A 13,353-nucleotide genomic window follows, 5' to 3' on the forward strand; every position below is an offset into this window, starting at 1 on the left:
AAGTAAGATCTGAATAGGGTAGTGAATACACAAACTTTACCCCTATCATGAATGTAGAAAGACTGGCATAAGAAAAAAATACTTCTAAATATATATATTTTTCAAAAGTGTTTTTAAAAAAAAGTGTCTTTAGGAATAAGCAATATTTTTCAGTTTCTCAAAAATTTCTTCTGCTTCTGTTCAAAAACACTTTCTTACCTTCTAAAAGCTTGGCCAAATACCTTGACTTTGGGAAAACAAAAAAGAAAAACACTTTGGGACAAAACAGAACACGGCCAAATAGCCATCATAGCCTTGGTTAAAACAAATCTTGAAGTTTATTACGTTTGTCTTCATAGATTTTATACAAAAAGAGCAACTTCGTCAACATAAATTCTAGGGCTTTTAACGAAGAGAGTAGCCCTTGCTAAATTTCTCGACGGCTAGGGACAGACCAGGCCGAATATGGGTTTGGGTATAGTTTTCAAGCAGTAATACTGCACCTAGACATGACCATGCACAGTGCTACAGAGGATAACATTGTAACGAATTTCAACAATGTGAGCAGAAGGATCAGAACCACATTTGTCGCATATCACAAAAATCAAATTACAATGAGAACTCTGCTGCAGAGAAAGCACCAAATACGAATATGCATTAAGATTGTACCACTTCAAAAAAAAAAAAAACCCACGTTACTTCTCACCATTCCCAGCCATTGCCAGTTCATCATTGCATTGAGTTCCAGCAGTCATTGTTCATGCCCAGTCATAGAGTATGCCAATTGTAAGAAATTGTTAACGGAACATATTTCGGAATGTTTAATCTACGAATGTCCCCTCTGTGGTGAAGATAATGATCGCGTTAACCTGTTGCCAAAACCACCATCAAGATTCCAGGGATAATCCGCTAAGAGTTCCCAGAACAAAAATCTGATGAAAGTTGCGCTGATGGATCCCAATACAAGCTGGACCATTTTAGCTGTGAGGATTCATATAGCAGACACCAATATGTTTGGGACTAAGGCGTAGTTGTTGTTAACAATGTAAACCTCGGTACGCTGCACCTGGCACAAACATGCTTGATGGAGATAGAAAAGGAACAAATCAGCCCAGAGGTGAAAGAGATTTCTAAGTATTGGTCATAGTAGCCAAAAATCACCGAATTATGTAACCTGAAAAAGTCAGTCAGATCCTTATACCACACTAGATCATGGTATTCAGTTGTGATAATCTAATGTAAACAACATGATCAGAAAATACTGATAAATGATGCATCTTTTTCAATAATCAGCCTATCCTTGTTTACTATCCCCCCCAGACATGGAGCTTCTTGTTGTCTTAATTGATAGGTTGGAATTTTGTTGTATGCGTATCCCTCCTTATTGATATGCAGTAGAAATGCTACTTTCGATACTAATTTCATAGACTTTAGCTTATCTTTTAAAGCATTTTGAGTCATTTCTTATGTAATTTTGTTGTTTTGCAGGAAACCGGACTTGAAGAGCCAAGAACATGAAAAAGATGTCAAAAATCATGAAGAAAGCAGATTTGCGATCGCAGAAGTGATGTGCGAGCCGCATTTCTATCAGAAGCACTAGACCAGCAAAGTTTTAAGAGTCAAATATGCGATCGCATAACCATTGTGTGGACCGTAGAATTGCCGCACAAATGCAAGAGAAATTCCCAGTAATCCAAAGTGACGACATGCGGACCGCGGAATCAGTTTGCAGACAGCATAACTGATATGCGATGGAAATCTGGAACTGTTGAAGATCAGATCTGCGGCGTTGCAACAATTTTGTGGACCGCGGATCACTTCCGTGGTCCATTCAGCGATTGCATACTAACCTGAAGGGTGATTTTTGTCACATTTTGTCCGCGACTTTTGGGTCATTATAAATAAAATAACTACGGTTTTTGTGGGACATCTTGTCTGAAATAGGTCCTACATTGAGAGCATTGAATACACCATCTGTTTTGGAGCTTTTTGGATAGATTCCAATACTTTGTCCTCATTGGAGGTATTCATGGATGACTTCTTGGTAGTTGGAGATTAGTTCAAACATTGCCTTGATAATCTTAGGCAAGTACTCAAAAGATGTGAGGAGAGCAACCTTATGCTCAATTGGGAAAAATGTCACTTCATGGTGGACGAAGATATTGTTCTTGGCCACAAAATCTCCAAGCAAGGCATTGAGGTTGATCGAGCAAAAACTGAAGTAATTTCCGAGCTTCCTCCTCCCTCTTTGGTCAAAGGAGTTCGGAGCTTTTTAGGGCATGCCGGTTTCTATCGACGATTTATTAAAGACTTCTCAAAGATTGCAAGCCCCATGTACAAGCTCCTTCAAAAGGATGCTAAATTCGTGTTTGAGAAGATGTACCTCAAAGCTTTTGAGGAATTGAAAGCAAGGCTCACCATGGCAACTATTATTGTCAAACCCGATTGGTCTCTTCCATTTGAAATGTGTGATGCCAGTGGTGTGTATATTGGGGCAGTGTTTGGTCAAAGGCACAACAAGATTCTTCATGCTGTCTACTATGCAAGCAAGACACTCAATGGCGTGCAAATGAATTACACCGTGACTGAGCAAGAACTGCTTGCCATTGTCTTTGCTTTTGAAAAATTCCAGGCCTATTTATTGGGATCCAAGGTGCTCGTTTTTACCGATCATGATGCTCTCCTCTACCTTATGGAGAAGAAGGATGCCAAACCGAGATTGATTAGGTGGGTCCTTTTGCTACAAGAATTTGACTTTGAAGTCAAAGATCGGAAAGGAACGAAAAATCAAGTTGTTGATCACTTATCTAGGCTTGAAGAGGCAGGGAGACCAAAGGGAGATCTTGAAATCAATGACGCATTCCCAAATGAACAACTTTTGGCAATATCTAGCACTTCAACTCCTTGGTATTCCGATATAGCTAACTTCTTGGTTAGTGACCTTATCCCCGACGAATTGGAAGCTTATAAAAGGAAAAAGTTCTTGAGAGATTGTAGGCAATACTATTGGGAGGAACCCTTTTTATTCCAGATATGTGCCGACAACATTATTCAGCGTTGCGTTCCGGAAGATGCGGTGACACCGACTCTCAAAGCATGTCATGACTCTCCAGTTGGGGGTCATCACGGTGGTAGCCGTACGACGGCGAAAGTGCTTGAATGTGGCTACTATTGGCCATCAATATACCAAAACGCAGATCTAATGGTCAAGGCATGTGATAAATGTCAAAGACAAGGGTCAATTTCTAGAAGGCATGAGATGCCTATGAATTTTGCGGTGGAGGTAGAGATCTTTGATGTATGGGGGATCAATTTCATGGATCCCTTTGTGAGCTCATACGGCATGACGTATATCTTGGTAGCAGTGGACTATGTCTCAAAATGGGTCGAAGCAGTTGCCTTGCCAAACAACGAGGCAAGGAGTGTAACCGCCTTCTTGAAGAAGAACATATTTACTCGGTTTAGAACCCCAAGGGCCATCCTTAGAGATGGTGGTTCTCACTTTTGCAACAAAACCTTTGCGGAGTTGCTCGAGAAGTATGGAGTTAAGCACAAGGTGGCCACCCTTTATCATCTTCAATCAAGTGGTCAAGTTGAAGTCTCCAACCAAGAAATCAAGAACATCCTAACCCTGTGCCCTTATAGGACCATTAAAAACACCAATTGGAACCTCGCCTTACCGGTTGGTCTTTGGTAAGGCATGTCAGTTGCTAGTGGAGCTAGAACACAAAGCCATGTGGGCGTTGAAAAAGTTAAATCTTGACTGATCCGAAGCTGCTAATCTAAGGATGACACAACTCAATGAGATGGATGCGTTCCGTCTCCAAACTTATGAGAACGCGGCCATGTATAAAGAAAGGATGAAGCATGTTCATGATAAGAAGATCTTGAAGCGGGAATTCAAATCCGGCGACTTGGTCTTGCTCTTCAACTCAAGGTTGAAGTTCTTTCCGAGCAAACTCAAGTTCAAATGGTCTGGCCCATTCAAAATTGTTAGTGTATCTTCCTATGGCGCCGTTGAATTAGAGTTCGAAGATGGGAGTAAAGCATTACCTCGGAACTATTGGAGAAAGGCAACTGGTGGAACAACTCCAACTCAAACTCAAAGATGGTCCTGTACCAACCTCCACAACTGATAAGCCAAAAAAGGGGTAACATCGTCGTGTCGTGACGTTAAATCGAGCGCTTCTTAGGAGGCACCATGTGTTGGAAATGTTTTTGGTTAGATTTGCACTCTAAAACACACACATCAAAATGTTCTACAAAGACAAATAAACCTACAAAGACAAAAATCTAACCAAAAACATTTCCAACACATGGGTTGCCTCCCAAGAAGCGCTTGATTTAACGTCGCGGCATGACGACGTTACCCTTTTTTTGGCTAATCAGTTGTGGAGGTTGGTACAGGACCATCTTTGAGTTTGAGTTGTTCCACCAGCTTTGAGCATCCTTTTCAAGGAGCTTGCACATGGGGCTTGCAATTTTTGAGAAGTCTTTGATAAATTGCCGATAGAAATTGGCATGCCACAAAAAGCTCCGAACACCTTTGACCGAAGTGGGAGGAGGAAGCTTGTAAATTACTTTAGTTTTTGCTCGATCAACCTCAATGCGTTGCTTGGAGATTTTGTGGCCAAGAACAATATCTTCGTCCACCATGAAGTGACGTTTTTCCCAATTGAGCATAAGGTTGAAGGAATCTCCAACTACCTCACATCTTTTGAGTACTTGCCTAAGATTATCAAGGCAATGTTTGAAGGAATCTCCAACTACCGAGAAGTCATCCATGAATACCTCCAAGAAATCCTCCACCGTGTCCAAGAAAATCGACATCATGCACCTTTGAAAGGTAGCCGGGGCATTACATAACCCAAACGGCATCCAGCTAAAAGCAAAGGTCATATAAGGACATGTGAATGTCGTCTTCTCTTGGTCCTCCAATGCTATGTTGATTTGGTTGTAGCCGGAGTAACCATCCAAGAAGCAACAAAACGACATTTCCGCTAGCCGATCAAGCATTTGATCATAAAAGGCATAGGGAAATGGTCTTTGCAAGCGGCACTATTGAGCTTTCGGGAGTCCATGCTAACTCTCCACCCGATCACCGTTCTAGTTGGAATGAGTTCATTTTTGTCATTTTGAATCACGGTCATGCCTCCCTTCTTTGGCACACATTGCACCGGACTCATCCAAGGACACAATCGACAATGGGGTAGACAACCCCAGCATCCAACCATTTTATAATTTCTTTGTTCACCACTTCTTGCATGGAGGGATTCAACCTCCTTTGATGCTCCACTATAGGGGTTCGCTATTTCTCAAGTTGGATTTTGTGCTCACAAATAACGGCGGGAATCCCTCGAATATTCGCTATTGTCCAACCAATGGCTCGTCTATGCTCCCTCAATGTCTCCAATAATTGCTCGACGTGCACATCATTTAACAAAGAGGAAACAATTACAGGTAGAGTTTCATTAGAGCCAAGAAATTTATACCTTAGGTGTGGTGGTAGTGGCTTGAGTTCAAGTTTTGGCAGCTCAACGATTGAAAGCTTGGCAGGAGGAGTGGCTCTATTCTCCAAGTCAAGAGAAAGCTTATTTGGTGCATAAGTGTATGAACCAAGCCCTTCCAATGCGTTCACCGTCTCCACATATCCTTCTATGTCCTCACCATCAAAATTCAGTAAGATCGTCGCCAATGCATCATCGAGGCATTCCTCTTCCATCTTTACCTCATCAAGTACCGTGATACTCTCGTATGCATTTGGCAATTTCATTCCCTTACTTGCTTGAAAGGTAACTTCTTCGTCATTAACCCGGAATTTAATCTCATTTCTTTTCAAGTCCATGAGTGCTCTCACGGTATGATAGGGATCTCCTTATCAAATGCACAATCAAGAATAACGAAGTCGGGGAGGAGGAACTTCCCCACCTTCACAAGCACATCATTTACTATCCCCACTAGTCGTTTCACTGAACGGTCGGCCATTTGCAACCTCATAATCGTAGGCCTAGTCATTCCCAATCTCGCTTGCTTGTAGATAGCAAGAGGCATTAAGTTGATGTTATCTCTCTTATCACAAAGAGCTAGTGCAAAGTCACGCAATCTAATAGTGCATGGAATGGTGAAAACCCCTGGATCCTCTTTCTTTTGGATGGCGATCGTTTAAATGATGGAACTAATCTAGTGGGTGACACTCACCGTTTAATTCTTGATGGTCTACTTTTTTGTGATCAAATCATTCAAGTATTTAGCAAAACCGGGTACCTCTTGAAACGCTTCCACAAACGGAATGTTAACCGATAATTGTTTTAAGATGTCATAGAACTTCTCGAATTTGCTATCATCAACTCTTTTGGCTAGTCATTGAGGAAATGGAGGGGAAGATCTAGGAATCGGTGCTAGAGGTTTTGGTGCCCCTATTACGTTTTCCTCAACCTTTTCATGGCTCACATCTTGAGCTTTCACCTTCTTCGGAATTCTCTCAACTTCAACAACATTAGGCACCTCAACTCGTGCCTCATCTTCTTGTTCAACATCTTCCACTTCAACCACTTGTTCACTCTCACATTTAAGTAGTTTCCCACTTCAAGTTATAATGGCCATACAATGAGAGTTTGGGCCACCCCCACTACCCTTTGGGTTCGCAATTGTATCACTTGGGAGTGTGCCTTTTTGTTTCGGGGTTTGTTCTCTTGAGAGATACCTTATTTGCATCTCCAACTTTTGAATAGAAGCGGTGTGAGAACCCACAAGCTCGGTCATGTTTTTAATTGAAGTGTCAGATCTCTCTTGGTTTTGCAACACTCTTTCAAGCCTGTTCTCCAATTTGGAATTGCTCGAAGAACTCTCCCAAGAGTATTGCCCCTTTAGTGGAACATAGGGATTTGAACTCCGATTTGCAAAATTGTTGTTGTTGTTCCAATTTCCTTGATTAGAACTACCTTGGTCGTTTCGCCATTGTTGGTTACCATGCCCTTGCGGGTTAGTGTGACGACCCGACCCGTCATCCCATGTATTACAGCCCCGTTTTCCCCATTTATTGCTTCTTCATGTTTCATTATCAACAACGAGTGAGTTATAGTTGAATTGAATTGGTTTGGATAGGAAATGAGACACTTAGTCTCTTTAAGGAAGGCTTAAGTTGGAAAGGTCAACCGGACGTTGAATTATGAGTTAGAAGGCTCGGATGTGATTTCCGGTGATTCGGTTAGCTTCGGGGGATGATTTGTGACTTGGGAGTGCGATCGGAATTGATTTTGGAGGCCCGATGTAGAATTAGGCTTGAATTGGCGAGGTTAGTATTTTGGCGAATTCCGGTGGATGGGTGAGAATTTGATCCAGGGGTCGGAATGGAATTCCGAGAGTTGCTGTAGCTTCGTTAAGTGATTTTGGATATGTGTGCAAATTTTCAGGTCATTCGGACATCGTTTGGTCGGGTTTCTGATCGAAAGTGTATTTCGGAAATTCTTGAAGAACTTAGGCTTGAATCCGATGTGAATTGATGATTTTAGTGTTGTTAGGTGTGTTTTGATGATTGGAGCAAGTTCGTATGATGTTTTAAGACATGTTGGTGCTTTTGGTTGAGGTCCCGGGGGCCTCGGGGTGATTTCGGATGGCTATCGGGATGAAATTCAAGTTGAGGAAATGGCAGATTTTGCTCTGGTATGTTCGCTTCTGCGGAAATGGACCGCATAAGCGGTTCCGCAGAAGCGTAATCTTGGTCGCAAAAGCGGTCTGGAGTGGAGTTGGGCAGTTCCGCAGAAGCGGAACACTTTTCGCTTAAGCGAGTCCGCAGAAGCGGACAGGCGGTCGCAGAAGCGGGTTTGGCCAGGAGGTGAGCTTCCGCAGAAGCGGAAATTTGTGTCGCAGAAGCGGCCCTTGAGTTTTAATGAAATTCCGCATAAGCGGACAAAAACCGCAGAAGCGATTGCGCGAAAGCGGGCGTGGGGACCGCAGAAGCGGAAACCCCTGAAGCCAGTAGGAGTTTTATATTCATTTTGTTCCGCGAGGGTTATGTTATTTCCACCATTTTTAAGCGAGCTTGGGAGCTATTGGACGGAATTGAAGGGGGATTTCGACTAGGTGTGATTGGAGGTAAGTCCCTTGGCCTAAATACATGGAACTTTGATAGATTTAAATTGGTTGAAATTCTTCAAAAAGGGGTAAAGCTAGGGCTTGAGTTTTTGATATTTTAAATTGGGATTTGATAGGTCATTTGAGCTCGGATTTGGGAGTTCTTGGTATGTATGAACTCGTGGCGAGACGAGGAATCCGGTAATGTGAGTTTTGTAATTTTTCGAGAAGTGGGCCCGGGACTCGGGTTTCGCTAGTTTCGAAATTTCTGCTATTTCTCGATTGTTTTCGATTGGGTATTGTTCCCTTAGCATATTGTGATGTATTCGCTCTGATTTTGGTTAGATTCGACGCGCGCGGAGGCCGGTTTGAGGGGCAAAGGCGTCGCGATCTAGGGATTTCGCCGGTTCGAGGTGAGTAATACTTGTAAATGATATCCTGAGGGTTTGAAACCCCGGATTTGCACATCATAGTGCTGTATTATGGTGACTTGCACGCCAGGTATGAGCGTGGGGTAGAACACCGTTGGGGATTGTGACTTGGTCCATCCCGGTTGTTGATTTTACTGCGTAATTGACTGAAACCTACTTGATGCTATCGTGATTTGGGTTGATTGCCATGTTTTGGGCTTCGTGCCGATTATTTGAATCCTTTAGGGATTATTATCACTGTTTTCATGACACTTAGCATATTAAATGATTTCAGTCCTGAGTTAAACCCTGTTTTGAAATGTGCAGTCATATGGCTAAAGTTTAAAGACTTAAATTGCATTTTTCTGATGTTTTGAGTTAAAAGCTATTACTTGACATTGCCCGAGTGGCTCATTTGCATGTTCTGGACTGAGGATGGATCGGGCTGCACGTCGCAGCGATGCTATGATGATATTGCGCTTGGGCTGTAGGAGCCCCTCCGGAGTCTGAACCCCCACAGTGAGCGCGGGTACCCAAATGGATCGGGCTGCGCGCCGCAGCGGTCATATGCATTGCATTGCATTCATGCATTGGTTCCTGTTTGTAATACGTGTCATGACATTCAGCACTCTCATTTCATTAGCATTCATGCTACATCTTGCACTGTTTACCAGACGCCCTGGTGTTAATTGTTAGTGGAGTGCTGTGCCCGAGGGGCTGACTAATGTGCGGACTTGCACTATCTGATTACGCATTCATTTGCTTGACTGTTGGAAAAAGATATTTTCAAAAGAGGTTTTTAAACTGAACCAGATATTTTCTAAAGGATTTTTTTCACGGTTTTACTGTTTTCTCAAAGGGTTGTACTGTCCTATATAGCATGATGGAGTGCTCTTACGTGATTTCTTGTCTCTCAATTATTATTTACTCTTATTACCACTGAGTTGGAAGTACTCACTTTACTCCCTGCACCTCGCGCAGTTGCAGGTATCATTCACCCGGTAGCGGGTTATTAGCTGATTGAAGGTATTACTATTGTAGCTGAGTAAGGTGACCGCCAGCGTTCGCGGCACCGGACGTTGTCTTTAGCATTCCAGAATTTATTTTTGTATAATATTGGCCCTGTAGTTGTGTTCAGGTTTCTTTAGATGCTCGTGACTTGTGACACCCTGGTCGGGTTGTGTTGGGTTGTAAATACTGGTTATTATTGTCGTTAAGCGATATTTATCTATTCATTTATGTGTAAAAATTGTTAAAGAGACGATTTGGGTTAGTTGGCTGGCCTTGTCTTCACGAGAGGCGCCATCACGACCGGGTTTGGAAATTGGGTCGTGACAAGTTGGTATCAGAGCCTAGGTTACTAGGTCTCACAAGTCATGAGCAGGTTTAGTAGAGTCTCACGGATCGGTATGGAGACGTCTGTATTTATCCTCGAGAGGCTGCAGAACCTTTAGGAAAACTTCCCAATTCTTGGAATTCTTATCGTGCGTACTTGATTCAGCTTGAGATATAACTCTTGAAATTCCTTCCACACGTCTGTATGCGCACGTGAGCGCTCAGTATTATATGTGCCTTGATGGTTTGTGATTCCCCGATCGAGGGGCGAGATGTAATCTTCGTGAGTATGTTGGGCCAGTCTGGAGGACTTGAGGCCGGATCTTTGCCTATGGCTTAAGCACTGAGGTGCTGATTGTGTGAGCAAGTGTTTTGAACTTATATGTTCAGTATTGTCCTTATTGCGGTTGGATATCCATGTGATGAGTATGTTAGTACTACGAGATGTATCCATGTGATCTTGGTAGTGATGAAGGAGTCTGCTGAATAATAGATGAGCTGTTAAGTGTTCGATTCCTGTTGTGATTTGATGTGTAGTCCGAGTTATGGGCGCGTGAAGAATATTTTCGTGTCTCCTAGCTGGGGAGTGAAGTGCATTACGTGTGGCGGTATGAGTTCAGACTCAGGAAGACTAAATGACTGTGTTATGTGTATGTCGATGGAAGGTGTGCTGAAATACTAAATTGAGGTGAAGCAGGTGGGTTATCTCCTGCGGAGTGTTCTTAAGTGGTACGATTCTTATGTGTATTATTAAAAGATCTCATGTGTAATTGAAGAGTACGATTGAAAGTTGATAAATTCGGGTCGCTCTAGAGGGTGGACTCAACTGATGTGGGGATGAATGCGAGATTTGTAGGGGATTACAGTACTAGATGATCTGTGTTTTCACAAACTTGTACATGATTTGAGTTTAATCTCACTATGACATTGTGGCATCATTAGAGTAAAAGTGTTATGAGCTGTTAAGTGTGTCTTGATATATGGCTTCGAGCCAAGTTGGGGAGGTTGCTGTTGATTAGCTGATTGCACGGTTATGTGCTATGTTGGTTACGTGTCGAGGTATGCTACCGAATCGGTTCTAGTTGCAGAAATTGAGCCGAGGATGGGCGAGTGAAGCAAAATTTCGACAAAGGTTATATTATGCTTCATAGGGTATGAGAATTTCGGAATGTCTAGAGTTGTTGTTGGTAAAGAATGATCGGTGCATAGAGCAGGAAGTTGCTTGGTTGTATTGGGATGAGGGTCTCATTTTACGGTATCGGAATGTCAATAAAGCATGAGTGGCTCTGTTCGTTAAATTAGGTAATTTGCAGATGAATAAGAGAGGATGACTCTCGAGAATGGTTTAAATGTGTTCAAGAATCTACATGTAGCACTCAGGTGTTTTAAGGTGGTGTATGTGACTAAAGACAGTGTTTTCAATAGAAAATGTCAAGACTTGTGGTATTTTTATGTTAATCATGGGATCCTATGTGTCGATACCTGGAAAGTAAAGGAAGCGAATTTAGATTCGCAGAAAGTTCTCAGACTTGTGGTATTTTTATGTTAGATTCGCAGAATTTAGGTTCGCAGAAAGTTCTCAGAGTGAAGTATTCTGGAATGTGGCATTTCTGGGAAACAATTGAGAGAGTATTCAGTGGCCTATGGGTCTTAGACAGTGTGGTCTTATGTTCGAGTCTCGTGTGGTAAGCTTGGATTGAGGCATTGTGATGCTACAGCGAGGGAGAAATATCAAGTGGATGAGGAATCAAAAAGGGAAATTAGATAGATGGAATAGCTTGATAGTAGACCGAATCGGTATGGTAAGGATGTGATTAATTCTTCGTATGTGTTCGAGGTAATGGGTTTTTACAAGTATTGTGCAGCAAGGCGCTTGAGTTCTGACAGCTTGCTTAGCTTGGTTCGGATAGAAGGATTCAGTCCTGGCAGTTTAGCTTGTGCAATGGAATTGGGGGAGAGTTCTTGATAAGTTCTACCGTGGTTTAGAGACGTATAAATTGCCTATGGGCATGCGAAGCATGGAATGTGTAATGATTTCTCTTCTTGATGGAATCGATGGAGAGTTCTTGACTAGTGGAGTACGTAGATGTTTGTGGTTAGGAAGGGAGATGGAGTTCTCATGTTATACTAGTGTGGTATGGTATATGCGATATGTGGTGGAGGATTGGGATTTGTGTGTGTAAGGTTACGGTTCTTTTCATAATGGAAAATCATTAAATTCTTAAGCAGCACGGGCAGCTACAGGTGATTAAAGAATCGATCTTCAAATGATTAAGGAAAATGGTATTGCCAACCATAGTGATTCGACGGGGGTATATGTTCCAGTAAAAGGGCAATGTGATGTAAACTGAAAATACTTCGGTAGTGTTGCGGCATTTGGGATCGACTGTTGATATCTGAGGTTGTTTGATGGCACAGGGAAACTTTAAAATACCTTTCGTGGGATGATTGGGTACTTGAGGTGTGATATGTATTCGTACGGCGCAATTTGGGATCAGGTATAGTGATTTGTGTGCTATATGGAGTTGGAGACTAGGAGTTCTCGTGTTCAGGCTATGCAGTTGTTGTAAATCGTGTGTATCGGCACTGTCTAGTGGTTATTGGGAATTAGAGGTCCGAGTGGATCTTTCTTTGCTTGGTATGCCAAATTTTGGATATGATATTGGATTGTGGGCTGGTTGTCTCAGTGTTGGGTTATTCTAGACTATTGTGCTACGGGCTAGGCCGGAAATGCCACGGGTTGAGCGGCAAGGTGCATTGGATTATGTTCTTGCAGAGTGGTATATATTTCAAAAGATGCAGCGGACGGCTGAGAAGGATTGTTTTTCTTAATGGGGCATTCGTGATGGATGTCAGTGCAGAGGTTTCTACCATTGATTCAGTTCTGGTATTGAGTGACTTTTCGGATGCGTTTTTTTTTGTGGTCGGGCATGTTGCCGGGTGAGATGGCGGATTTCAATATTTATTTGGTGCTGGGCACCGTATCGTACGGCTCTGGCAGGAGTTATAGTAGTGGAAGGAGCAGCTTCAGGCTTCTTGGTATTGAGTTCGTTGGCAGGCCAATGTGGCTACGTATTTAGCTTGAGTTAGCTTGGTTAGTCTTGAGTTGTATTGTTGAGGGACAGGTGGATTCGATCGTTATTGAACTTGTTAGTGATCTTGGGAGATCTATGAGTTGCTTTTTCTGTGCTGTGAGGCGTTATGATTTGTTGGTTATGGGCACACGTGGTGCAGATCTATTGGGGATTCATAGTGGAAGTCGAGCGGGAAGAGTAATCGGATGTTGCTCGGTAAATGGAGTGTGGGTTATGACCTATCAGGTGGCGTGTCGTATGTTGTTTATTTCACCGTGGGTGCAATGAATTGCCTTGGTTTCAGACATCAAATTGGGTGTGGCTGTCGAATTTTGATCACAGTGTCTTGAGGTGCTCCATGTGTAACAGTGTTTGGATAGGATCGCGCATTGTAGCGAGGCTGCGTTGAGTTATGACCTTTCGGGGTAGATTCAGGTGTTCTACTTCTATGATGTGAGCGGGGTCTCAGCCTTGTGTTGTGA

General features: G+C 42.7%; 1 protein-coding gene across 3 annotated transcripts in view; it reads right to left on the bottom strand.

Annotated features, from left to right (window-relative positions):
• Positions 1–505: 505 nt before the first annotated feature.
• The window catches only part of LOC109239476 (probable 3-deoxy-D-manno-octulosonic acid transferase, mitochondrial), a 30,471-nt gene continuing 17,623 nt past the window's right edge, over positions 506–13,353 (bottom strand). For 2 of the 3 annotated variants that reach the window (XM_019406046.1, XM_019406045.1), the window contains exon 13: positions 506–1,059. In XM_019406046.1, the coding sequence (XP_019261591.1) occupies positions 971–1,059 (89 nt within the window). In that variant the 3' untranslated portion in view covers positions 506–970. The other variant, XM_019406047.1, reaches the window with a different exon arrangement.

This window comes from Nicotiana attenuata, unplaced genomic scaffold (genome assembly GCF_001879085.1).
Source record: "Nicotiana attenuata strain UT unplaced genomic scaffold, NIATTr2, whole genome shotgun sequence".
Classification (NCBI taxonomy): Eukaryota; Viridiplantae; Streptophyta; class Magnoliopsida; order Solanales; family Solanaceae; genus Nicotiana; species Nicotiana attenuata.